The 27,867-nt window shown below is 46.7% G+C and overlaps 1 protein-coding gene across 6 annotated transcripts in view; it reads left to right on the top strand.

The window, feature by feature from the left end:
- The window catches only part of GALNT18 (polypeptide N-acetylgalactosaminyltransferase 18), a 546,174-nt gene that overhangs the window by 244,088 nt on the left and 274,219 nt on the right, over positions 1-27,867 (top strand). For 4 of the 6 annotated variants that reach the window (XM_059722681.1, XM_059722676.1, XM_059722678.1 and 1 more), the window contains exons 3-4: positions 15,788-15,954; positions 18,174-18,221. In XM_059722681.1, coding sequence (XP_059578664.1) covers positions 15,788-15,954; positions 18,174-18,221 — 215 coding nt within the window. The remainder of the gene's footprint in view (positions 1-15,787; positions 15,955-18,173; positions 18,222-27,867) is intronic. The other 2 variants (XM_059722677.1, XM_059722680.1) reach the window with 1 other exon arrangement.

The following is a 27,867-nucleotide window of genomic DNA, read 5'->3' as shown; positions in this document are numbered from 1 at the left end:
ATCTACATATTTATAGGACAGAGTTCCTCAGTATCTATTCTTTTCTTATTTCAAAATATTTTAGGGTCTGTTTTTCCAAATTTAGAGGGTCACAAATATTGGCCTTATTTGCTCATGTAGTTATGATACTTGGGTATGGAAATTAGCAGCAAGCAGTTTTTGTTCATTTAAAAATATTAGCATCATACATTGTTTTCTCAGCTGTGTGCAGTTATATACTGCCTTGTTTTATCTGGGTCTATAATAGATTGCAAGCCTTAAGGGGCAGAAAAGGTGCCTTTTTATATTTGTACAATGTCATATACATTTTTGCAGCCCAGTAAACAATTGTTAATGTTTAATAATGGTGAAAGCAAAACTATGAAAGAGTAAGACATGGATTTTGAGTAAGCACCAAAAAGTTGAGCTAGTTTTCTCACCAGAACTGGCTTTCTTGCAAGTTTAGTACCTAAGTGCATTCCCCTCCTCACTCCCATCCCTCTTATGTTAATCCTTCACTTGGGCACCCTGTATTTCTCTTATGGCTTTGTCATTTTTTCTCTATGACCCTTAACATTTTTTAATAAAGCTAAATTTCCTATTCCAGGCATGCCAGAAATTGTAGGAATGAGCTTTCTCATTTGTTTGTCTTGCAATAATTTTAAACTACTTTGCACTTCTGGCTAAGAATACTAACAAGAAGGTTCAATTCCAGCTAAGCTTGTGAGTTGGATCAATTCTTATTTTACTTGATATGGATATAGATCTTCACAGAGATTCACTTTCCCTGAATTTTACTCAAATATTAATAAACAATATAATAAAATGTCATACTTCATTCTATGTTAAAGCAGTATGGCTGAAGCTGTATGGCTTAGAAATTAGATGATGAAACAGGTGTTGAGGCTTTCTGCATTCTGTTCCTGGCTGATATTTAATTAGCCCTGTAACATTAATGTGCCTCAGCTTCCTCAGCTGCAAAATGGGGATAGTGTTGGCTATGTTCCTTGGGCAAAGGATTCTAAAAATTGCAAAGTGTTCTCTTTCCTCACTATACGAGCATGTTTATGGAAGGGCACAAAGGATATATATCTGCACTGCCTCCAGACCAGACCAAGGAGCACCTCAGTGAAACACAGGACACCTACTCTGCATGCTAAACCCAGAAACAGATGCAACATAGCCACATTAAAGTGGCACAAGGAAGCTTATTTGTGTGGTTCTAGGGTCATTCTAGAACCACATGGGACCAGCAGATGGTGTCTGACACCATCCGCTGGTCCCGTGACATCTGTGTGGAACACATCACGGGACACCGCCAGTACTCTGACTCCACCAGATGAACCGCCGCCAGACCGGACCCAGATGGGACTGCCTGAACCCTATTCTGCACCAGATGGACTTCACTTTGAGAGGATTCTTCAGCAATGGATGACCCCACTCCACCTGAAGAGGATCTCCGTGATGAGACTTTATATGGACTGAGACACTTTCTTTGACCTACTTCCTCCACCATTGAGGACCATTGTATGGGCTTGTGTGCATCTATCCTCTTTCTCTCTCAGCATCGTGAACCCCCTCCCTCCCCTTCCCCCATTCCCTCTCCCCCCATCCCCAGGCTTAGTTGGATAACAGTGTATTTTCTGTAACCTAATTGCATTCCCCACCTCACCCCCATCCCTCTAATATTAGTCTCTTGCTTGGGCGATCTGTATTTCCCTACTGCCTTTGTCATCTTTGGATTCACAATCGCAAACATCTATTAATAAAATTCAATCTGTTTCCTGTGATTATTTCATACAGAGGCTGCTTGCAAATGTTAAAAAAAGAAACAAATGATACCTTACTTTAAACTTGGCACCTTCCTGAGCTGAGCCCAACACATGCCCAGGAGAGGCAGTGCATTAGTTGGAGCCAGGGCCAGATTAATGCATAGGTAAACTAGACACGTACCTAGGGCCCTGAGCTTCAGGGGGGCTGAGACTTTCCCTCTGCAGCGGTGGCACAAATGGCCCCATCTGCCTCCCTTTCTTTCTCATTCCCTTCCCTCCGCTGGCCTCACTGTTGCAGTGGCTGCTTCCTAGCAGCGGCTTCAAGCCCTGCTTCCCATGAGCGGCAGCACTGGGGTGGGAAGGGGCGTCTTGACCAGCCTCAGGCCCACGAGTTTGTTTGCCTAGGACCCATGAAGGGTTAATCTGTCCTGGCTCACCCAATGTCTGTATAGATCGGGTGCTTTAGCGAGGCTTTTTTGGTGCTTTTACCTAATAGCTGATTGAACTAGCTATTAGATAAAAGGCCAGTTGGAGCACCTGATCTATATAGATGCTGGGGAGCCAGATTGAACTAACGTGTTGTTTCTTCAAGTAAAACATGTTTTTGCTTTTTTGTTTTTTTAAAATGTCTGCAAGCAGCCAGGAATGTCTAAATTGTGCTTCATTACAACACTCCCAGGAGCAGTCCAAGGGTGTGAGAGAGCACCTCCATAAAAATTATGTTCTTTTTTTCTTAGTTGTCCCATGCTGCATATTGTATATTAAATGGAGCTTACTGGATTGAATTTAATTAGCACTAAGTATATGTCCTGGTTGGGCAAGTTCATGTTATGGGCAAATATTTTGAAGAAGAATCCTAATTCTTCCTCCCCTCCAACCTGGAGAGTTTCTGTCAAGTTCCAGTAACCACGACAACAGTTACTTTAGCTTTATTAGCCTCATGTAATTGAGTAGAGTTGGCTGCTGGAGGTATGCTTTTCAGTGCAAACATAAATGATACTAATTATTATAATTAAAAATAATATCTGGGATTGACATTAAAAACTTTTGACAGTAATAGCTGAACGTTCACAATATTTTGTGAGGTTAGTTAATGATATTAGCCCCAATTTCCAAACAGAAGTACCTGAGGCACAGGCAGGTTAAGAGTCCAGTCAAGGCCCTAGAGTAAATCAAAAGCAGAGTTGACATTATCACTCAGAAGCTATGGGTTGCTGTGCAACCACTTGATTCTTAAAACTTATTGGCTCTAAGGTTTTGAGCCTTTTCATTTCTTCTTCCCTTGTTTGTACTCTCAGGCTAGGTACAAACATTCAAAAAGCCTGAGGTGGAATCAATCTGTAAGTGGCATAGTTTAGATCATTAGTGAACAGAACTCACATTCACCCTTTTTGGGGGCTGGCACAAATCTTAGACCAGGTTCTGCCACTTTTAAACCAGTCTGTGTACCAAACTTCTATTTCAGCACACAGTTTTGTGTGCTGAAATTCTGTTCTGTTATGGTTTCTGATCACTTCTACCTGTAAAAGTGTAATGTCTGTACCTGGTCTCAGTATACATTTTAAGCACATGCACATGTAGAGAAACTGGGTGGTTTTTATGTGGGATTAGGCTACGTTGAATTCTGAATAAAATTCTACAAATAGAATCTAGCAGTAGTTCACATTTATATACATGTCTTATATAATTTAGTTTAGTTAAATATGCAAAGTCCTGGACATCGAAGTTGAAATCCAAATTCTAAATGAAAAAAGTAGGTAATTCTCTCCTCTCGCTTGAACATGAGTGCATATAGAAAGCAATATAGCTGGGAAACATTTTCTTAAGAGTGTTTAAACAAAAGAGAAGTGGATTCCTGCTGGAGAAGACCATGTATGAGCCTGAAAGGAGAGGTTCGTGAATGCACTGAAAGATGCCTGAATACATAAAGGATGAAAAAAAAAATCCATACAGACAGGATTGAAGGCAATAGAAGCAAAGGAAGTTTGATTCTTTGTTCCCCTGCATCTTGTGTACAACATGACTTTACAACAGATGATGAAATTCAATGATATTTAATATGAAAAAGAGTAAATGAATATAAGTAGGAAAAGATACTGCAAAGTACTATAGTGAGAATTACAAACATGGGAAACAGAAATTTTGTTTGGATGCTTCCATTTGTGTGTGAATTTATGGAAGGGCAGCAATGGGGGGTTTTTTTGTTATCTGAGACATATTTTGTTAGTTGTCATTTCTTACAAAAGTAATTTTTCATTAGTGCCACAAACCTAGGGGTCCACAGGTTTCTTGAGTTTGTTTTACTGATATGGCATGTGTAGTCTCAGCATAAAGGTAACTTCAAGCTTTATTTAGCCTTATCGTCCTTGTTTTTATATGCCTTGTGGTATTTGGTATCAAATGTATTTCTTATATGTAGAGGTCTACCTGACTGGAGGAGGAGGCAGCTGACTAATTTTGCAGGGAGATCACAGGGCTGGACACCATTTTTGAGGGGTAATCGTGGTAGGGCGCCCCATGCCTCTGGTTGCTAAGATGCCCTAGTAACCCACTCCTCATTGTTGATTGGCTGCAAGGGCTGTCCCTCATATGACCCTGCCCATCACCACTGAGTGGTTGGGCTATCTAGCACATGGCCCCACCCCTCACCACTGATTAGTAGTGAGGGGTGGGGCAGCCAATCAATGGTGATGGATAGGGGCAGTAGCCATCTTGGGCTTTCCTGTGTGCCAGCAGCCCCTTCCCCCCTGGTGGACTGTTCCTCTCTGGGGAGCCAGTATTTTATTTTTAGTAAGTTTTGTTTTCCCCCCACAGATTTCCAGGAAATCCATGAAATCACTATTTCAGTAGGTCCCTGCTAATATGTTTATAATGGGGCCAGGCTTGCACAATATGTTAAGGACTTTTAAGTAGTAAACAATGAGTTTCTCTGACCCCTAAGAAAGAGTTCAAGCCTAAATGGCTGAAGAGCAGTAATGGCTTACAATTAGCATTTGAGTTAAATTATTTCCTTCTACTTTTTTAATGTACATTTAAAAGAAGGGGCTGTAAGAATATTTCCTACCTAGTCAAACTATTCCAGGAAGAGAAACAGTATATTGAATTAGCAAATCTCCATCTATGAAAGGATGCACATATGCTGCTGGTCTTAATTAGATGTGATGAGATTTCTGCTCTGGCAAACATGCAACTTTGAGGAGGGAGGTTGTATGCTAAAGGTGATGTGTTAATAGCTGGATAAGCAATTGTTTTTAAGCCTGCCTGGAGCGTGGTTGGGTCTTCAGTCCCCTAGGCCTATGGAAATGCTGGAGTCCCTCAGCCTCAGTAAAGAAGGCTGAGGTCAAGCAAGCTAGCAGGAAAAATTTCAGAAGTAGGGTTACCTGGACATGTCCTCTTTTTTGGCCCCCTATCCTCCTATCCGGGTGGGTTTTTAAAATGAGAGCAAATGTCTGGCTTTTTACTCTGTCTCTGGCTTTCCCTGGGCACTTCCAGCTTGGTTGCTTGGGGCTGGGGGCAGCAGGGCAAAGTGATTGGCTGTAAGGGTATCATGTGCTCTATGCACAGGCCCCAGCAAGCTGCATGCAGGTAAGAAACCCAGAGACACAGGGAGACGGAGAGTGTGTGCACGCATGTGGGAGCTGCATGGGGAGTAGGGCTGGGAGGGGCAAGGGGCTGCGGTCAGGAGTGAGGGGCACCGGCAGGGCTGGGTGGTGGGGTACAGTGGGTCAGAAATGAGAGGCAGCAGCAGGGCTGTGGGGGGCTGTGGTTTAGGAGTGAGGGACAGGGGAAGGGCACAGGCATATCATTGCTGCCTCCATCCCTGCCTCCCCTATGCCCTCCTCCCCTCCACAGGTGTCCTTTTTTTTGATACTGGAAATATGGTAATCCTATTCAGAAGGCCCTGGCAATAAGGTCAGAGAGAGAAGCTGCTTTTTAATCTATTGATGGAAATGAAGGGCTGTATCCTTGGTTTTAAGTGTAGGGTAAGAACAGGTTATTGTTCTGATATTTTCTTTTGTTTGTTTACTTTTATATCTCTGTCTGTATCTCAGCATATGGTTACTCATTTATTATGCTTGTTCCTGTTTTTATAATAAACCTTTTTGTTATCTTTCAACTCACTTAGTGTTAGTGATAATTATGATTCCAGAGCATTGACCGTATAAATAGTAGGGTGTGCAAAGCAGGCTGTATTTGATTTGGATTGAGCCTGAATCAGAGACGGTGATTCAGTTCATTGATTCAGTTCAGTCCCTGATTCAATTTAGCTGAATCTGAAGATTTGATGCTGATTTGGAGAATCAGTGATTCAGCCAGAGAGACAGCTTTAAATGTTTTTTCTACATACCTCAATGTACCAGCACAGCTCATGAACACTGCAATGGTGGGGTGGATGGAGCATCCCACAGAAGCATGGCCCCTGCCCCCCCACATACTTGACGGCGAACCTGAAAGTGGACCGGAAGTAATTCCAGTTCACTTCAGGATCCACCAGGGAGTGTGCAGGGGGGGCCCCCGTGCCCCCCCTGGCTTGGCAGTTGGATGCAGGGGGACCCTGGGTGCCTCTCCAGACCCAGGAGGCACCAGTTGCTAAGCCAGGAGGGGCGCCAGGGGGGCCCCCGTGCACTCCCCGGCAGACCCAGGAGTAGACTGGAAGTGCTTCTGGTCCTCTTCTGGGTCTGCTGCCGGGTATGCAGGGGAACCCCCCACGCTTCTGTGGGATGTTCCATCCACCCCAGCATTGCAGCATTCACAAGCTGCCTGCTACGTAGAGGTATGTAGAAAAAAATTTAAGGTTATGTCTATGTCCAAATCTCCGAATGCTTCCGAATCTCTCTGATTCGATTCAGAGAGATTAAAGGGTCTCCTGATTCAGTTCAGATTCGGCCACTGAATTGGGATGAATCTCAACTGAATCAAATAAGGGACTGAAGCTTCACGTAGCCCTAATAAATAGGCCTTCTCTGTAGAGGGGGGAATTCACCTTTTATGAGTGCACGACTAAACAAGGGTGCAATTCTTCTAGCTGGCAAAATCCCCTCTTTTTTCAGAGGGTGGCAAGGCTCCAGCAAGATCAGTGAGGCTGAAGCACGACAGGACAAGTAGTTTGCCCCTAACATATCTCACCTGGTTCTAAATGGCCAAGTAGCAGATGACCAAAAAGGGCTTGGAGGTGAAGGGCCCCCCTGTCTCGGATGCTCCTGGGCCTCACGGTGAGTTTCACAAAAGGATAACAAAAGCACAAAACCATTCAGCCTAATTGTCAGAAGGGTGAAATAGTCATTACTGAGACAGCTAAATTGTGTTCAAAATAGCTAGAATTTTACTGAAGTTCACCTGCTATTTTTTGCCCACTCACTCAGCGTGGGGAGCTTCTTCTGCAGCTCCTCTCCTTCAGCTTGGGATTGATTACCCAGAATAATTTGCTATCATCTGAAAACATGAAGATTTCACTATGCACCTCCATTTCCAGATCATTGATGAAAATATTGAACAAAATTGGGTCCAGCACAGATCTGTGCAAGACTCCACTTTTGACCTTCCCCAATCCTGATAAGTGATTGTTTAGCCCTACCCTTTGCTTCCTGTCTTTTAACTAACTCTCAATCCATGAAAGAACCTTCTCTCCAATCCTGTGGCAACTCAGTTTTTTTAAAAGCCTTTGGTAAAGGATCTTATTGAAAGCTTTTTTGAAAAGCTTAAAGTCTCTCTCCCTCAATGAATAGCTTTAACAGGAGGGAAGAATAGTATCTCTATCCCAGAATAGCTTATAGTTTGCTTATTAGGGCAGACTCCTGAGAGACTGGAGGCATCAGTGAACCCAAGAGTCTCAACCTGGGTTAGTGCTTTACTCACTAATATGCAGAAGAAGGATACTGCTACTGTTTCAAAGAAAGGGGTGTAAGCCCCAACTGTGTTTGTTTGTTTGTTTTGTTCTGTTCTTGAGAGAGAATTGCTCCAGGAGGTATTTAGGTACATGTATCCCATTGATTTAATAAATAGGGGTTATGTTCCTCTGTGGAGAAGCAGAGCTTACTGATGCACAAGCAGCACCATACCTACAGAGGCATACAGTTCTGTGTCTCAGCACAGTGCTGATTTGTGCTGTTTAGCAACACCTTAGTTTCCTTTTGCTTAGCTAGCATTATCCTAGAACCATAGAAAATCAGGGTTGGAAGGGACCTCAGGAGGTCATCTAGTCCAACCCCCTGCTCAAAGCAGGACCATCCCCAACTAGATCACCCAGCCAAGGCTCTGTCTAGCCAGTTCTTAAGAACTCCAAGGATGGAGCTTCTGCCACCTCTCTGGGTAATTTGTTCCAGTGTTTTACTACCCTCCTGGTGAGAAAGTTCTTCCTAATATCTAACCTAAGTTTATCTAACCTAAACTTGCCTTGCTGCAATTTGAGACCATTGCTCCTTGTTTTGTCATCTGCCACCACTGAGAACAGTCTAGCTCCATCCTCTTTCAAAACCCTGTCAGGTAGTTGAAGGCTGCTATTAACTCTCCTCTGTCTCCTCTTCGCTAGACTAAATTAGCCCAGCTCCCTCAGTCTTTCCTCATAAGTCATGACCCTCAGCCCCCTCATCATTTTTGTTGCCCTCCACTGGACCCTCTCCAATTTTTCCACATCCTTTCTGTAGTGGGGCCCCAAAACTGAACACAGTACTCCAGATGTGACCTCACCAGTGTGGAATAGAGGGGAATTATCACTTCCCTTGACGTACTGGCAACACACCTACCAATGAAGCCCAGCGTGCTGTTAGTTTTCTTGGCAACAAAGGCACACTGTTGGCTTATATTCAGCTTATTGTCCACCTTAAGTCCCAGGTCCTTTTCTGCAATGTACTGGTGCATGGGACTGTTCCATCCTAAATGCAGGACTTTGCACTTTTTCTTGTTGATCCTCATGGGCTCTTCCACACACGCAAGCACGTGCGCTTGCAGCAGCTCAAATAGAAGCGGTGCAAATTTGAGCCAGGGCTTTTTGCCTCAGTGCACATGGTTGGACATGCACTTTGTTGTGGAGCAAATTATGCCATTTGGGGCAAAATAACCCTGCCTGGCTCCTCCTGGATCTGCAGCCAGGGGGAGCTAAAGCCTGGGACCAGCACCTGTGCTGTCCCCAGCAGTATAAAAAGCTTCCCTGTCCTGACCCCATCCATACAAAAAGCTGCCGTGGCAAGTAGCTCAGGGCTGTTCGCTCTCAGGAGCCTCTGGGACCCAGCCAATTGGTACATGGGGACACTACTCCTTGTGCCAGTTGGACTGCTGCAGCAGCATCCCAAATCCATTTTTTAAAATACCCCAAAATCCATGTTCTTCCACAGTTAAAACAAAAAAGCACTCTATACACACACACACACACACACACACCCACCCCCCGAGAGAGAGAGACAGTGATCAGTTGAGTAATGCCTTATTGGTATATTTACAATATGAAAAGCAATTTGGAAGCCTACCAGTGTCTCTATCATCATGAAAAAATAAATTTTAAATACCTATATGTGTTGATGTGTGCTTTGGGTTTTCTTCACACATGATGGGTTTGTGATGGTGGGGGATGTGGTGTTTGGAGGAAGGGGGTGAGAAGGGGTGTGGGGGAAAGTGGGTGGATATCTATGGAGGGATATGGATTGGCCTGTGGGTAGGTGTGGGGCAATTGCTGGGGGGACTGTGAGTGTGGGGGACCTTGTGGGAGGGCTGCTCAGGAGGGGTGGGAGGGCTGCTCAGGAGGGGCCCCACAGGGTGCAGCTCCCCCACACAGTACATGGAATCCCTCCCACAGGGCCCCAGCCCTTATCCCCCACAGGGCCCCAGCCCCCCTGCCTAAGGTCTCAGGCACCCTGGAGCCCCCCCCCCCGGGTCCCAGCTCCCCCCTGGAGGGCCACAGCCCCTATCCCCAACAGGGCCCAAGCCCCCCTGCCCATGGCCCATAACTAACCTTTCACAGCAGCAGCAGGGGGACCATGTGCTGAGCCCAGCCAGGTTCTGCCTGCCCTGGGGCTGCTCCTGCCACCCAGCTGGGCTAGTCTCATGGTGACAGGACGTGGCACAGCATGCGAGGACTGTGTGCAGGGCCCAGCTAGGTCTTGGGGCCCCTCTGCAGCCCAGCTGGTCTGGGCCCATGGTGACAGGACCCAGCATGGCACCCGGTCCCTGCATGCCAGACCCAGTCAGGCCCTGCCACCCTTGGGGCCCCTGTACTGCCTGGACCCAGGGTGACAGGACCTGGCACGGTGTGCGAAGACTGCGTGCTGGGCCCAGCCACCCTTGGGGCCTCTGTGCCACCCAGCTGGGTTGGGCCCAGGATGCCAGGACCCAGCACCATGCCGGATCCTGCTGCCCTGGGTCTGGCCCAGTTGGGCAGTGCAGAGACCCCGAGGGTAGCAGGGCCCAGCTGGGCAGGGATTGGGGTGGTCTGGGGGACTGGTGTGGGGAAGGGCCAGGCAGGGATTGGGAGGATGGGGGCCTGGCTGGGGAAGGGCTGGGCAGTGCAGGGATCGGGGGGTGGGGGAGCGGGTGGGGCTGGTGGGGGGTCCCTCCCATCATCCCCTCCCCCCTCCTCCAGCCCCCCGACCCCTTACTTACTGGCCCTGGAGCCCTGGTGCTGAACATGTGGCATGGTCAGACACGTGTTTCAGCACCAGGGTGAGGAACCAACCATGGGGGTTTGAGGCGGGGCAAGAGGCACGTGTGCGCTTGTCTGGACGCGCCCCATGAGATTTCTTTAGGCCCAATTCTCCAATTTGTCCTAGCTCTACCCTCCAGCATATCTACTACTTCCCTGGCCCCCATGCTTGGTGTCATCTGCAAACTTGCTGAGGGTGTATGCCATTTTCCAGGTCATTGATGAAGACTTTGAACAAAACTGGCCCCAGAACCAATCTCTGCAGCAGTCTACTTGATGCTGGCTGCCAACTAGACATGAAGCCATTGATTACTACTTTCTGAGCCTGATGCTCCTACCAGTCTTCTATCCACCTTACAGTCCATTTATTCATTTTATATTTTTTTAGCTTGCCTGTAAGAATGTTGTGGGAGACCGTATTAAAATCCTTGCTAAAATCAAGGTATCACATCCATACATCTCCCTGCATCCACAGAGTAAGTCACCTCATCATAGAAGGCAATCTGGTTGGTCTGGCATGACGTGCTCCTTGGTGAATCCATGCTGACTGTTCCTAATCACCTTTTTCTCCTCCAAGTGCTTAGAAATGGATTCCTTGAGGATCTGCTCCATGATTTTTCCAGGGACTGAGGTGAGGTTGATTGGTCTGTAGTTCCCTGGATCTTCCTTTTTGCCTTTCTTAAATATGGACACTATTCCCTTTTCCAGTCATCTGGGACCTCTCCTGATAGCCATGAGTTTTCAAAGATAATGGCCAATGGCTCTGCAATCTCATCAGCCAACTCTCTCAGCACCTTTGGGTGCATCCCATCCAGCCCCAGCCTTTCTAAATAGTCCCTAACCTGTTCTTTTGCCACTGTTGGCTGCTCACCTCCTCCCCAAACTGTGCTGACCATTATATTCTTCTGGGCCAAGTACAGACATTAAAAAAGCCTGAACCTGAATCAGTTCAATCTTTGCAGTGTAGTCTAACCTGTGTAGATTGAATTGAGAAAAAAGTAAATAGACATTTACTTCTGATACTGGAAAGGCAGCCATATGCCTGCAGTGGCTAAGGGCAGAAACCAGGGGGTGCTAGAGTGAGATATCCTTTCCTTTCTGCAGTGGCCAGAAGGCTGGAGGGAAGCTGAACTGAGGGGGGTGACCAGGCCCCAGTAGACTATGTATGATTTTTGGAGGGGTTTAAACCCCAACCCTGGCCTTCATGGTTCGCAGCAGAGGTGTGCCTGGAGGGGGAGGGGGGAAGCAGCCCTTGCCAGGCTTTTCCAGGTGTGGGGGGTGAGTGTGGTCAGACCCCAGACCCCACCTGGCACCAAAGAGTCAAGAAGGGGCATTGGCAACATGTAGGGGGTGCATGCCGGTGCATGTGCACCCCCTCAGCTTGGTGGTGCACGCCCCCAGCCGCTCGCCACCCCTTCCCCCCTCACCACTGACACTGCCGGTGGAGTCTGCGGGCGGTCTTCAATTGCTGGTGGTGTCTGCTGCGGGTGGTCGTCAATCACCAGTTGGCGCTCGCCACCCCCCACTCCACCACCAACACCTCTGCGGCCACCTGCGAGATCTCCCCACTCCCCGGGGCCACACCCCTGCCACTGACACTGCTGCTGCTGCCTGCAGGCAGTTGCTGTGCCTCCCCAGCCTCCGGGGACACATGGCATTCATGACCAGGAGCATAGCCAGACCCCAGCCCTGGGCCTGTGGTGAAGGGGGGAAATCACAGAGAAGTGGGACTGGCAGGGACCTCCAGAAGACCTCTAGTGTCTAGTCCAGACCCTTTCTGAGCCCTGGCCAGACCCTACTGTACAAGCACGATGTAAAGAGTGGAGGGTTAGCTCACAGCACTCATGATCGAGAACACCTGCTGGGGGGCTCTGTACTTCTGAGGGGAAAAAAAGCCACCAAGAGCTTCCTGCGGCTGGTTTCCCACCCCCTGCCCCACAGCAGGGCCCAACACTGCACCCCTCCAGCCCTGAGTCCTGAGGCAGTGCTGGGCACACAGCTCCCATGGCCACAGCCTGAGCCATGGTGGGTGAGGAGGAAGGGGGACCCTTCCCTGCCCGCTGCAGTAGCTACATGACAGCCCAGCCCAGCCTGGGCATGGGGAGCAGGGAGTAATCTGGGCACACAAATCCCACAGCCCCAGCCTGAGCTGGAGCTAGCTGGGAAGGGTCCTGCTCTTGCAGCCTTGCCTGGCCCTTCCAGGCCTATCCTCAGCAGTGCCCGTAGGCTGGCCTGGGTCAGCCCTGCAGTCCCAGCCCCAGGCAAGGCAGGTGGATGGCGGGGCTAGGCTGAGCCATGGGGGCAGGGCCCTTTCAAGCCAGCTGTGGCTTGGGCTGGGGCTTCAGGAGCTGTGTGCCTGAATTTAGCCCAGCTCCCTATGCCCAGACCAGGCTGGGTTGTCATGGAGCTGCTGCTGTGGGCAGGGCTCTCCCTGTCCTTTTCCTCCTCCACCACAGGGCCAGCGAGACGTTCTGTGTGGTTCTGTCTTGGGGCACAGGGCTACAGGGGTGCAGTGCTGGCCTCAGCTTTGGGGCAGAGGAGGAAAACTGGCTGCAGGAAGCCCTTGGTGGCTTTTCTCCCCAGTAGGTGTTCTTGGTTGTGGGCACTGTGAGCAAACCGTCCACTTTTTAGGTTGTGCTGATATGGGAGGGTTTGGCCTAGACGTCTGGAGGTCCCTGCCAGCCCCAATCCTCTGTGATTCCTCTCCCTTCTACCCCGCTTCACCTGAGGCCCAGAGCTGGGGTCTAGCCATTGCACTGCTCTTGCTCAAGCAGCAAGTGGCGGGGAAGCTAGGCAGACCCTGGCTGGGGACCCTCACTGATGGGAGATGGGAGGGAGGGGGGATTAAACCCCCCTTTTCCACTCAAGCTACCCATGTCTGGCCACCACCTCTGCTCCTGCCACTCGAGTTGTGAGGATGGTGCTCCAGAGCTTCAGAACTCTACAGATGCAATTTATCAAGCTTAGAAAGACAGAGCAGCTATCAAGCATTCAAAGCTAAGGCAGTTCAGTCAATTTATTCAGTAACTGATCCTCCCACAAGCTATGATATTTCTTAGCTGAAGACTTAGTGGCACTAGAGGTGTGGAATTCTTTCAGACCTTTTGAAAACATCAAAGAAAATCAAGAATACATTTCAGTCTGATCCATACAACTGAAAACCATATTGTAAGGGAAACCAATGGGCAAGGTATGAACAGAAGCAGGAGCCAGCTTTTGGGCTAGGTACAGACATTCAAAAAGCCTGAGGCGGAATCAGTCTAAGTTGGACAGTTTTCTGTAAGCAGTGTAGTTTAGATCGTTAACGAACAGAACAAACATTCACCCTTTGGTGGGAGGGGCAAATTTTAGACCAGGTTCTGCCATTTTTAGATCCTCCTGTGTTTACCAAACTTCTGTTCTGTATGGGTATAGACCACTTTCCAATCACTTATACTGGTAAAAATGTAATGTCTATACCTGGCCTTGGAAAGTAAGATTTGATCTCTTGCAATATCATACTGCAGAAATGATCAGTAAATCTAAATACCACTGTAATTACTTTTTTATTTTATTGAAGTAGCAGAACTGAAGGCAGTGGAGGCTCTGTGACTGAGGGGGAACTGCTTTTCAAAACTAAAATGAAGGTAACCCTTTAAAACAGGAAGTACTTTCTTAAATCTTTAAAAACACTTCATTTTTGACCCACATAGGGCCTTGTCACATGTTCACTTGCAACAGTTGCAAATTGTTGGAATGTAGCGACCTATTAAAGTTAGTGTATGCTAGGAGATGACCCCTTGCTTTAAAATGAACAACTTTGCAATGCCTCAAGGTCACTTAACAGGTGCTTATACTGCTTGAACATGCATTGATTTGTTTTTAAATTTCATTTAGTATGTGTTAAGCTGAATGTATGACATTCCTTCACACAATTCCTTCTTGTGGCTTTGGGGAAGAAAGTACTGAAATACCTGAAAGATATTTCTTGCATATGACTTCTAGTTTGATTTAGAATCAAGAAGATTAAATTATTTTGGATTCCTATCTGAGCAAGTGCACCTTTTTAGGTTCTCACACCCTTAAAATAAGAACTTTTTAGAAATTTGAAAAACTTGAAGATATACAAGACAAAGGTTAATATCTTCATTTAAATCCCAGCATGTGAGGAGTTGTTATCTAGAATAAACTGGGAGAAAAATTGGGCTTGCTACCTTTCCTGTATTGTTCTCCAGTTTAAAAGCAAAACCCTGAGAACACCAGTAATTCTCTTGATATTTAGTATTAAAATTTGTTGCCTTTTTCTCATTTGTATTTTAACTGTGGGAAGTAGGGAAGTTTGGATTGCTGTATTTAGCTAGAGATGGAAAAAAAGAAGTCTTGGAGGGACCATATTTAATTAGTTTTAGTTCATAAACTAATAGAATTACTTGAAAATCTTCAACAAAGTTGTTCTTATTCTCAGCTTATTGCTCTAAATTTGAGGAAGACATTTCATTCTTATATAAAACAAAGAGATTGTATACTAGCTTAAGTGAAAAACTCATCCCAACTGTGTAGCCACTCTAGAATAGACCAAAAATGTTAAAAGTACACTATGAATTTGTTATGAGGCATTATGATACTTTGCTACTAACTTGCTGTGTGACCTTGAGGGTCAATTCTCCTGTCTGTGCCTCTTTTTCCTCCTGTCCTTTGCTTGCTTTATCTCTTGTGCTTGTAAGTTTTCTGAGGCTGAGACTGTCTTTTACTATGTTTTTTTTATAGTGACTACAAGCATGGGATGCTGATTTTAGTGTGGGTCTAAGTGTTAACATATTATCAATAATAATTAAAATCTAGGTGAACTAAGAGCACATATTTAAACATATTGGTCTGCTCCTGTATACCCTGTCCAGAAAGACCATGTGGAAGTGCATTCAAACCTTAGGCAAACTCATTTTAAAATTAATTGTAGCCTTGTACAGAAAAGCAAGTTTACTCTAGGGCAGTGGTCCACATCCTTTGCTGGCCCGTGGACAAGAGCACTGAACAAATAACACATAAATGCTGCCACTGCAGACATCAGCTTACATACTTGGCTGTCCCTGTGAGCATTAATTCTTAAATTCTTGTGGTTGCAAGCAATATTAGAGGATCTCATGGGTAACACATGCCCTGGAAACCTAGGTTGGGGACCGCTGCATTAAGGCTTTAACTACTCTATTTGTGTTCAGAAAGTCATTCAGCAACAGTCAGTGCTAGGTTAGATAGGCTATTTTCTCAGTATTGCCTACAGTTGCACTGACCAGGATGAGAAGACAGGTTGATCCCTGGCTAACCAAGAGTTCCCATCGTTGCTCTCATTGGCATGAAATTTCCTGAAACAAAGTAGACAAAGCTGTGATGATCTAAGGCACTTACAACAGTTTACTTTTTTTTTTAGGTGCAAAAACCTCACAATTCCTGACAGCCTTCCTGAGGTCAGTATTGTTTTCATATTTGTTAATGAAGCCCTGTCAGTGATTCTGCGCTCCATTCATTCTGCTATTGACCGGACTCCTCCCCACCTGCTCAAAGAAATTATTTTAGTTGATGACAACAGTAATAATGGTAAGGACTGTTTGTAGTGCACCCTTTTTTCATACATGCTGGCTTATGTATAAGAAGTAAGGCATTTCTCTTCATAAATTTTGGATCAGAGGTGCCCCAATAAGATTTCAAATGATGTATTTGGGAGATACTGTAGTACTTTTCTGCATCTTCTTTTGTAATTCCTTAGCATTAGTCTAGGGCAGTGGCCCACAACCTTTGCTGGCCTGTAGACATGTTTGTCTTCAGGATTAGGTACAGACATTCAAAAAGCCTAAGGTAGAATCAATCTAAGTTATGTGGTTTTCTGTAAGCGGTATAGTTTAGACTGGTAGCAAGCAGAACACACATCCCTTCTTTGGATGGGGGTGGCAAATCTTAGACCAGATTCCACCATTTTTAAACCAGTCTATGTGCGCTGAACTTCTGTTCTGTTATGCATATAGACCAGTAAAAGTGTAATGTCTGCGCCTGGCCCAGATGTACACAAGTAGGTCAAGTTGAGAACAGGGACAGAATGGAACATTAGTCTCTGCTTTTAATCACATTAGTTAAAACAACGGAGATGGGAAATTTGGAAAGGGGTTTTTTTTTAAATGTTTCTTACTACTCTGCTCTGCTGTCAAGCATACCTACCTTCTCCTGTGTCCTTCTTATTCCTTATACACTCCCAGTTTCAGCTGTATGCTCACTCACCCTCTATTTTGTATAAGGCCTCTCTTTTTCTTCTTCCTCTTCTGTTCTTGGCTGCTCTATATCAGCTTGCTAATTTGTTTGTTTTCCCCTCCTGACTGCCAATCTAAACCTTATTGTTTGTTGGTCACCTGGTTTATGTCTCCACATAGACATTTCTCCCTGCTGGTTGAGGAACAGGGCCTGTTAGTTTCTGCTGAGCTCAGTACTTTGCTTAGATGATTTTCACTGGGACCACGCTGGGCATCACTTACAAGTTTCACCTGCTGGCACCATCACAAATGAAATTTTAAATTATCTTTGCGTGGGACATTGAGCATCCTGAAAGCTTTGGCTCTGCTGGGAGTTAATATTGAACTCATAAAATACAAGTAGAATCAAAATGTGTTCTGCTGAAGAGAAATGCTGAACAAAGAGCTTTTTCTCTATCCCTACCCTCCTTATAAGTGTTACATGATTGAGTTGCTCCATGCAAGGACATTCTTCTGGTCATCACTGTGCCTCTTGTCTTCATAAAACAAAGCATTAGTGCAGTGATTTTCAACCAAGGGCACTGTGGCATCCTCAGGTGTCTTGAGATCCTTTCTCAAGTGCCATGGGGCATCACACAATGTTAGGTGTGCTAACATGATTCACAAGATAAACCCAGAGATTTCAAATAAATATCAATAATGCTAAAAACATTCTCACCTGTTGTTATCTTTATGAGTTCTTTGCAATGGAAGAATTGATCTATTATTTTTTGTAGTCAAAAATGACTAAAACCTAGAGCTGGCATTTTCCAAGGGGTGTGCTGAGTCTGTTGAGGCGAACTTTGACTCTGTTGGGGTTGAGAGCCACTGACTTAGTGGAATTCAAAGCAGATAAGCTTCCCTCCTCAGGTTGTAAGTCTCTTACCCCTCTTCTTTTTGTCAAGGAAAAAACTCAAATTCTAGTTCTGGAAAACATGCATGCAACACAGCAGTTTAATTTAGGCTCTTTGTACTGCAGGTGTACAAGGATATGTGTGACTCTAATTCCAATCCCAGTGAATTATACTCATTTAATCAACTGAGCCTAACCAAGCTTTCTTAAAACCCCAACTCATGGAACAGTGTGGGCAAGATGGCATGCAGGATTTATATGGTGATGTTCTTGGTTTATAGCACTGTACAGGATGTAACAGTGCAATGGAGTAGTAGAAATTCACATGTAAAAAAATAACAAAATCTGACAGAACTAAATACATTTTTTTAAAAGTTGAATGATCCAGAAAGCCTAAAGCTTCCAGTGATTCAATTTGGATTCATAGATTTGGCATCTGAATCATCTCCGAATCTGAATCGATCCAAAGCTTTGCACAGCCCTAGAAATCACTGAAGTCCCATAAAGATGAGTCTTTTAGGAAGATCCCATTTACCCCATCTTGTATTTACACTGATTATGCACTTTTTATACTTGCGCATTTGGTAGTTTGTAAGCAAACCTGTAGACAGAGATTGTGTTTCTTTAATGCATATTGGTGATGCCCCAAGCAACAAAATTTTCACTCTCATTCTGATTCTCAGAGCATTCCCAAACTTTGGAGATGTTGGGATTTTTGGAAGCTCTACCAGGTAAGTTTGCTCAGTGCTGGTCATCATATGGCCATTCAGTGCACTCTACCATTGTCACCATCAATGAAATATAGGACTTTTGTTTCCAGCCTGATGACAACAAACTAAAGACAGTAAAGTATGATCGACTATTTTTCAGGCTTGCATAACCTTCATGAGGTTTAGCAGAGCCAGCATCAGACTCCAGAGGCTCCAGGCAGAGGTTAGAGATGTAGATTCCTTCCTTTCCCCACCCACACACATGGGGTCCTTGGCAATGGCCCCAGGTAGTGATATAAGTTATAATTTAGAAACACTCCCTCATTTAAAAGAATTGGGAGATGGTCCCTCAGTTAGGCGCTCTCTGTTAATTAGTTAGAGATAAAAGGTTGCTTTTCAGTTCTTCTCATTCATGCATGGCTGGTTTATTGAACACAATGATCATTACACTCTGGTTGCGGGCCCCAAAACCCAGCTTTCTCTGTGAGTCTTGCCAATGTATGTCTAGCTGACTCAAGGGAGCCGATGTCTCTCCTATAAATTGCCTGACAGGACTTTAGAGAAAACGCTAGAGCCCAAGAAAGAAGAAACTTATTAAGGCAAAGGGGTTGCCTGATTTTGCCCTCTGGTAATTATTTGGGTTCCTGGCCCCACACAAGCATGGGAATTAGGAGAGGATATAAGTAAGTCTGTGGCATGGTGTGAAGTATAAGCATCTTCCTTATACAGAGCTCCATGGGCTCTTGGAAGATTTACAAGCTATGCAGTTTTTTGTAAGTGCTGTCCCATTACCAGTGTCAGAGCTGATTTGGATCAGTGCCATGACACAGTGGAACTTTCCAGCGCAAGGCACGGTAAGGCAGGGGAATTCTCGGCATGGTGAAGAGTTCCGGCATGGATAGAGTTCCCGCCAAGGATATGCAGATTTGCATAACACGATTGGCCGATGTTAAATTATTCCCACGTGGCGGCTGGAAATTGGCTCGCTAGCCGCATAAAAGGTTAGGGGTGTTTCTGCCCTAGTGGGAGAACTCCGCGATTCCCCCTGGAGTGGAACTCCGGCAGTTTGATCACCTGCCAACGACTCCCCGTCGTCGAAGCCTTACGACGTATTTTCCGTGTTGCATGCCCAAGTTAGACCCGAGCTACCCGGTCTACAAGAGCTCCTCGATTAGCGACTAGAGATTAGAATTGTTGCAACTACGATTGAAGTGTGAAGTCACTTCTTGCCTGCGCTGTATACGACTCTACAGTGTAAGTAAAGCTGTCTCTGTTTTTTCTGACTGATACGTGTCGTGTCTGTGCCTAATTCCGCTCCGGTGATAGAGAGTACCTATCTACCCATCACGGGATCGCAGCCGCAACCCCAGCTAGTGTTCCCGAGGATTCCCGCTCCTCGGTGCCCACTCGGCCCCCACATGGCGTCACGAACAGGATCAGCGGGATCGGGATTAGGATCGATAGGATTGGAGTCAGGATTTGGGGAAGATCTGATGGAGTAGGAGCAAGTGAGAAGTTGCCCCTGGCGTAGCGGGAGATGCCATGTGGCCAGCTCTGAGGAACTAGGCGCCCACATCGCATATCACCAGGTGGGCGGAGTGGGTGAGAGGTTTATCGATGGCTACCTTTCACTGAAGCAAAAAGGAAAAGAGGCATCGGAAGTATGGGAGGCACATCTGCACCCCGAGGCGTTCGGGTGTGTGATGGGCAGCGAGAGAGTCCTGTTCAGGCCCCGGGAGAGAGGGAACACCGCACCACTCGCCAAATGAGGATCGGGCGATGTGAGCCCGGCCCTCAGCCAAGAGTTCGCTTGCTGCGTGCAGCTCACACGAGAGGGTGAAGAGCCGACGACGGCTAACAGGTTCAGCCCCCCGCTGGATACGTGTGTAGCCCTGAGGGATAGAAAAGAGAGAGTGTTGGATGTGTTGTTCCGCGCTGTGACAACTTTGCTACGGAAGAATGCAGACCTGGAAGCCTGACTGCTCGTGGCCGTTCCGGCGGCACGAGAAGCGGCAGAGGAGAGAAGCCCCGAGTTGACGCCACTCCAAGATGGCGCCGAGGAAGGAGCAAGCTGCCTGGAACCGGAAGAGAAGGGAGGAGCTTTGGGAGAATCGGTGGGAACCCAGCCGGTGACCTCGCCCACCGTCACGGCGTCGCTTCCGGCAGCTCCGCTTCCTTTCCACGGGGAGGGGGCAGTGAGCAGAGGACATCCACCCGTCTCCATGGATGCAGCAGCAGCCTCGACAGCGGCTACGTGTTCTGCAGCAGCAAGCAGCCGAGTGAGGGAGACAATCTACACTACCCATTACACTAGAACCTGGACTGAGCTACAGGAACTGTGCAAAGAGTCGAGGATCAAGCCCGAGGAGACCTTGGCTGTATGGTTAGGACATCTGGTCATGGAGTTTGGATCTGACCTGCTTGATCTGGAGGAGGCTAGTTTCTTCACTCGACAAGCCTCGTGGAGTGGAGGACACGCCACCGATATAGATTGGTTAACATATAATACTCACTGGCCTGTTCCGCTCCCAGCACTAGTTGCGGGTCAAGTGGATCACAAGCCTCACGTCTGGCACGAGGGTCATCCAGTGAGGATCAGTGCAGAGCAGATCCTACTGGCGGTGTTAGGAAGCTCGTACGGTTCCTGGAACCCCAGGGAGCACGCGCTGGGACTGACACCGACCCAGCAGCAGAGACCGTGGCTGTATCGCCACCTATGAAACCCTGGAACTGTTCCAGTGACTTTTGCCAGCGTAGAGGCTTGTGTTGAGGTGTATGGAGGGAGGAACGCCACCGTCCGAGTCCTCCTCAACCCGTTAGCCGGCCAACCGGCCTGCAACCTTCTGTGACAGCTTCCGCGATTGCAAGCGCTCACGAAGTCAGACACAGGGACTTCGAATGACCCAGAGTGAGTGTGGCAACCGCCGCAGAGGACAAGAGAGGAGAGGATTATGTTTGGTTTCCTGTTACACCACTCCAGACTCACGAAATGACAGCTGCGGATCCTGGGAGACGAGGGTCAATGGCAGTTGGCCCATGAGCTGGGTTTCCAGTGTCTGAAGGATCCAGACGGCGACTTCGGAACATCCTCATCGTGTTAGGACAAGACCACGCAGCATCCGTGTGTGGATCGTCATTCGTGACGGTGCATCTGCGGGCGTGCAAGAGCCGTCCGGAGCTGAGTCGAGTTCGAGCACCTATGCCATGTGCTTGAAGGAGAGTGGGGAACTGAAAAAAGAGATCTGATTACCTCTCCAAATGGATAGTGTTATATAGGTTGATTAACAGTGTCTAAGAATTCTTTTTTCTACAGGTTTACCAGAGGTTCGAGATACGTGTCAGAAGCGGATCCAGAGACAGAAAGAGAGACACAGAGGTCGTCTGACGTGTGACTCCACCATGACACCTATTGAACTCCTCCTGATTGAACTTTTTGTGACCAATATATGGATGTGTATGTGTATGTGTGTTGGTTACTATTTGGTTCGATCCGTAGAGGACGAACTACTGTCGTTGTATACTTTTGTATATAGCTAGTTATCTTTAAAAAGGAGTGATAATTTGGATGGCGTGCACGTGCTTCAAGTCCCAGCTGTGTCTTCGGCAAGGGGGCATGTCAGAGCTGATTTGGATCAGTGCCTCGACACAGTGGAACTTTCCAGCGCAAGGCACGGTAAGGCAGGGGAATTCTCGGCATGGTGAAGAGTTCCGGCGTGGATAGAGTTCCCGCCAAGGATATGCAGATTTGCATAACACGATTGGCTGATGTTAAATTATTCCCACGTGGCGGCTGGCAATTGGCTCACTAGCCATATAAAAGGTTAGGGGCGTTTCTGCCCTAGTTAGAGAACTCCGCGATTCCCCCTGGAGTGGAACTCCGGCAGTTTGATCACCTGCCAACGACTCCCCGTCGTCGAAGCCTTGCGACGTATTTTCCGTGTTGCATGCCCGAGTTAGACCCGAGCTACCCGGTCTACAAGAGCTCCTCAATTAGCGACTAGAGATTAGAATTGTTGCAACTACGATTGAAGTGTGAAGTCACTTCTTGCCTGCGCTGTATACGACTCTACAGTGTAAATAAAGCTGTCTCTGTTTTTTCCAACTGATACGTGTCATGTCTGTGCCTAATTCCGCTCCGGTGATAGAGAGTACCCATCTACCCATCACGGGATTGCAGCCGCAACCCCAGCTAGCGTTCCCGAGGATTCCTGATCCTCGGTCCCCCCTCGGCCCCCACAACCAGAATTTCTTGCCTGCAGCATCAGGCCATATTGTCCAGCATCTGTTCCTGTTATGTGAATAAGGAAGTTTATTTTACAAAGGTTCTACATTATTAGTTTAAATGCTATAACATTCATTTTAAATATATTTTTTATAGCATCCTAATCTTATGTTTAGCTAAAGCTGTCCTGGATAAACTTCACTCTTTTTTGTGTTTGTGTCTATGGTGTTAATTTGACTGTGAACATTGCTGTCAGTAAGGTGTAAGTCATTTGCTCTGGATTTCCTTGCAAAGTTCCCTGAGGGGGGAAAGCCTGCTTTCACAGTCAGAAGCTTTTCCTTGAGTAGAGGCACCAGACATGCTTTATTCTGGCTCTGGACTTGCCCATTTGGACAGACCTCTCCAAATTATAGTAAACAATACCTGCTTATGTTCAAGACTTCTAGGGAAATGTCAGGTCTCCAGAACTGAATGTCAGAGCTTTCACCAACGAAGCAGATGTAGTTTTGCAGAAACCAGGGCTGGAGACATTACAGCAATGGAAGTGACATTTGAATAAAATAGAGAGACCACAGAGAGTGTACAGGCTCTCTCTTTATTTACAGAGAGTGTAAATAAATTACTGGGGGGTTTTGAGTCTTCTCTGCTGTTTGGATTCATCTAAATAAAGGATTGAAATCAGTGCAGTTTGCACTATTGAGGATTTACCTCCAAGGATATTCTTTAGGATTATGATGTGAAAAGTAACATTAATTTTGCCCTTTCTTTTTACTCTGGGCCAAATCCTGGCTATACTAAGTCAAAGGTAAAACTCTCATTGATTTCATTATACCATCTGAAGTTCGCCTTTTAATGACTATCAGGAAAGCAACCTTGTTAACTGTAAAGAAATAACAGAGGAATTGTATAATTTTTTACTCCATTAGGATAATTTCAGAAGCACTATGTAAGATTATTCCATTAACTCATAACGCATTTATGCATACATTCAACTTCTGTACATTCATCTTGAGCAACATAAGCTACAGTATTTTATTTCATGCACTTCAGGGTATGTCAAGCAAATTATCTATGACTTTTACTAAACCTCAGTGTAGTTTTTCAAGTTCCCAATTATGTTTTAGAAGACCTCAATTAATCTCTTTGTGAAGCCTTTTTTAAACAAATTTTTGAAGTTAGCAAACTGTGAAAATGCCACAGAGTGTGCCATTTAAAAGCAGAAAATAGATTTAGCAGATCCCCAAACTCTGATCCTTTGGTTTAATAAAATAGTTTGCATTGTATATGTAAGCATTTCATGTGTTAACTTTTCCTAGTGGAATTTTTAATATGCATAATATTGAAACATGAAAAGTTTCATCCATTGTGCTGTCAGGTAAATCTTTGTTAAAATTTTACTTTAATTAAACTCACCAAAAGGCAACCTAGCCATTGTTTACAAGGAAAAAAAAGAGAATGTAAGTCAAGAACCAACTAAGCCTTGATGATTGTAGAAATTGTACCAGTTTTGATCTTTGTTAAGTTGGCAAATATACAGAGCAGTGATTTTCAACCCAGGCACCTCTTTAAGGGAGTCATGGGGTCCAGCCCCTGCGTGAGGAGGTAAGTGCTCTTCTCCCCTGTATCAGGGACCTCTAACCCCTGTTACTTATGGTGAAATTACATGCTACACTTAGACCATACTAAATCTGAGGAATGTTAAGTGATGTTAAAGTTAAAACAGACTGTGAGCAGTTGCACATTAAAAGTTAATACTATTTCTTGCCCGCACAGCTCTGACTTGCCAGCAGTGATCTAGCAAGCAGAGGTGTGGCTAGGAGCTTTCTCTCTGTCCCTTTTACTGTTGGATGAGGGCTGGGAGCAATGCATCCTGGGATGCTGGAGGACTGAAAATTGCTCATTTTATCTCTAGAGCAGACTGAAGTTTCCCTGATATGTGCTAGGTAGCCTGGCCCAAAACTAACCCTTGCCAGAAGCGGAGTAACTTTGAGAAGCTCAGAGCTTTGTTCCATATTACACTTTGAGCTGCTCAAATGTTGATCAGTGTTAGTGCTAGCTTGAGTTTGGACCAGGCACACCTTAAGACTAAAAATCTTCTCTGACACCTATCTGCACAGCTGTGATGTGCCACTAGAGCAGGGGCGGGCACTTATTTTGGGTGGAGGGCCACTTAACAAGGTTTGGTGAGCTTTCAAGGGCCACATGGGTAGCCCTGTCCCTTAACAGTTGCCCCATCCCCTGGTCATCATCTTGGGACCGGAAGTCACAGCCCTAATCCCTGACCTTTGACCCCAGAAGTTCCTCCTCTTGCCCCCCAGAAATACTCCTTTTGGGAGGGGAGGGGTTGCCATCTTAGAACCAGAAAAAAACCAAATCATACACTAAAGGTTAAACATCTACTATAACATTGTAATTTTATTACAAAAAATATTTTTGTCATAATTTGTGCTTGCATAGTGTATATAGAGGTGACTGCATAATAACTCAAAAATAAATTCTTACTTTTGTATATTGGGTGGAGGTGTGTGGTTGGGTGTATGTGTATGTGTATGGTGGGCTGTAGGGGGGTGCCATTTGTGAGGGGATGTGGCTATGTGTGTTGGGGACAATAGGGTATTTTGGGGGTTGTGTATATGTGGGGGCAGGGTGTGGGGGCAGGGTGTGGGTGTGTGGTATTTGTGTAGTCTGAGGGGGGTGTGGGGACCACCCCTTCTACACTCCCTCCATGGTGCAGCAGCAGGCAGGGGTGCTCAGGGTGCTCATGCCTGGCATGGGTGCCTGGTGGGGCACGATTCTGACCAGCACTACACATCACAGTGAGGAATGTAACCCCTGCTGGGCTATCTCTCTCACTGGCACTCCCCATTGCTCATGTACAGATGCAGCACTCATGTGGCATGGGAGGGAAGCCCCACGTGCTGGAGCTGGCTGCCTTCCCTGCCCCCTGCCATGGGACATGTGCTGGGACCTATGCGACAGGGTGTGGGGAAGGCAGCTGGCTCCAGCACATGGGACTTCTCTCCCATGCCGCACAAGTGTGGGGGCTGCGCATGTGCGGTGAGGAGCACCAGCAATAGAGACTTCCTGGTATGGGCTGAGCTCCTTGCTGCAGTGTGCAGCACTGGCTAGAGCCGTGCACTGCTGGGTATGACTGCCCCCACATGCTGCTCCTGCCACCATTATCTGCCTTGGCTGCGGACCATGGAGGGAGTTGGGGGGGGGTTCCCCACACTTTCCCACCCTCCCCCACTCCCACACACTGCCCACCCAAGCTCTGTTCTGCCACCAACCCCCTGGGTGTGGGCTCCACATTGCCACCAGCCCCACTCTGTGCTCCCACCCAGCTGCAGCTCTGCCCCAGCCCCCACCACTTCCCTACCTACTGCCCAGAGTAGGTGAGATACCAGAGAAGTCAAGCAGGTCCCCAGTGGCTGCAGCAGCAGCCCTTTCCTGAAGCTGCCTTCTGGCCAGGTCGGGCACTTCTACCCACAAGGGTAGGAGTGAGGTGCAATAGGGTATGTTGGGGGCATGTGCATATGTGGGCACCTTGCTCCCACCCTCATGGGTGGAAGGGCTCAGTGGGATACACTTCGTTGGTAGATGTTGTAGGCTGGGTGGAAGTGCCTGGAGGACTGAATCCAGCCTGTGGGCCATATTTTGCCTGCCCCTGCATTAGAGGGATATGCGGCTGGTGAGACAAAACAAGCTTCTGTGCCTGATGTAGGTGAGGGTATATGAGAATTGGGTTTGGTAGGGAATGGGAACATGAAGCTGGGAGCTGGAGACTTAATGGTATAGGGGTAGGTAATGAAATGAGGAGGTGGAAAAGAAATGGGGATGGGGAAATGGAGGAAGTCAGCCACTGCAGAATAAAATAAGAAGTAAAAATAGAAAAAACATGAAATAAAGATGAAGTAAATTAAATAATGTTTTAATAAATTGGGATTTGGGATTGGAGTGTGGGGGGTGCTGGTTATGCTTGCCAGGGTGGCTGGGAGGTGGGAGCAGTGAGGGAAGGGTGAACTTTTGGGGGAGTTGCTGCTGCTCCTGCTTCAGGGAAGGAAGCCCTAGCTTATAGGGGTGTGATCCAGCCCCCCTTGTCTGTGCCGCCAACCTCCCTAGACCACACTCCTGGACCCATCCATGCCCTACGACCTGATTAGCTGAAATGCTCTATGAGCTGTTTACACAGGGTTGCACTCCTGGGGTTGGAAAGGTCACATCCCTGGGGTCAGGCAGGGAAGTTGGCTTGGTGCTAGAACCACGAGGGCAGTAGAGTTCAGAAGATGGGAAGTTTATCCACACAGAACAGGGAGATGGGGGTGGAACACTGTATCCTGGGGTGCTGGAGGACTTCAACTTGGGTGGCTTATTGTGGGAAGTGGCCACACATTTTTTGAACACAAGCTGGGTAACACAGATCAGAGATAATCCTGCCCTGGAGTGGCATAACTCTAAGTCATGTAACATGTGCTTAAACTAGATTAATAGACTGTAGGGTCAGAAGGGACCTCGGAAGATCATTGGGTCCAGCCCCCTGCACCAAGCAGGTGACCCTAGCAGGGTAACTGTCTAGTCTCCTCTTGAAGATTTCTAGGGTAGGCGATTGTACCACCTCTAGAGGGAGCTTATTCCACAGTCTGGACACCCTGATTGTGAATTTTTTTTTTCCTAATGTTGAGCCTGAATTGATCTTCCAAGAGTTTGTGGCCATTAATCCTGGTTTTCACCTCAGGTGCCCTCATGAACAGTTGCTCACCAAGCCCTTGATATACTCCCCTAGTGTATCAGTAAGCTACCAGATCCCCTCTCAGCCTTCTTTTCCTCAGGCTGAAGAGTGTCAGGTACCTCAGCCTTTCCTTGTAATGTCTTGCCTTTTAAGGGTCTGATCATAAGGGTGGCTCTTCTTTGGACTCTCTCAAGCTTGTCCAAATCCATGTTAAAGTGTGGTGCCCAGAACTGAACGCAGTACTCCAGCTGCCGTCTCACCAGTGCTAAGTAGAGCAGAAGAATCACCTCCTTTGTTTTGCTGGAGATGCATCGATTGATGCATTCCAGAATATTATTTGCCCTACTGGCTACAGCATTGCACTGCCAGCTTATATTCATACTGTGATCTATTATTACCCCGTAGTTATAAACTAGTTTCAGGTGTTAGTGCGTGGAGAGTCCTGGGGTTAAGAGTTCTGGGAGCTGCCTAAAATTAATGTGTAACAAGGCCCTCAGAAGGCACTTAGCACAGGTTAATGAGCTTGAACCTGTGGATGCTTGCATTTTAAGTTCATGGTCTAAGTGTAACATGTAACTTCACCCTTTGAAGAGTGGGGCAACACTGCTTGGCTGCAGTTTGTAGGCAACAAGGTTAGTGGACTGCAAGCTGTTGACTGCAGGCAGCAGAGATACAAGCCTGATAATCACATAATTGAGAACCCTCGTGCCCCATTA

The sequence above is a fragment of the Alligator mississippiensis genome, chromosome 2 (genome assembly GCF_030867095.1).
Source record: "Alligator mississippiensis isolate rAllMis1 chromosome 2, rAllMis1, whole genome shotgun sequence".
Taxonomy (NCBI): domain Eukaryota; kingdom Metazoa; phylum Chordata; order Crocodylia; family Alligatoridae; genus Alligator; species Alligator mississippiensis.
The sequence above is the reverse complement of the archived record's forward strand: the minus strand, read 5'-3'. Positions and strand labels throughout refer to the sequence as shown.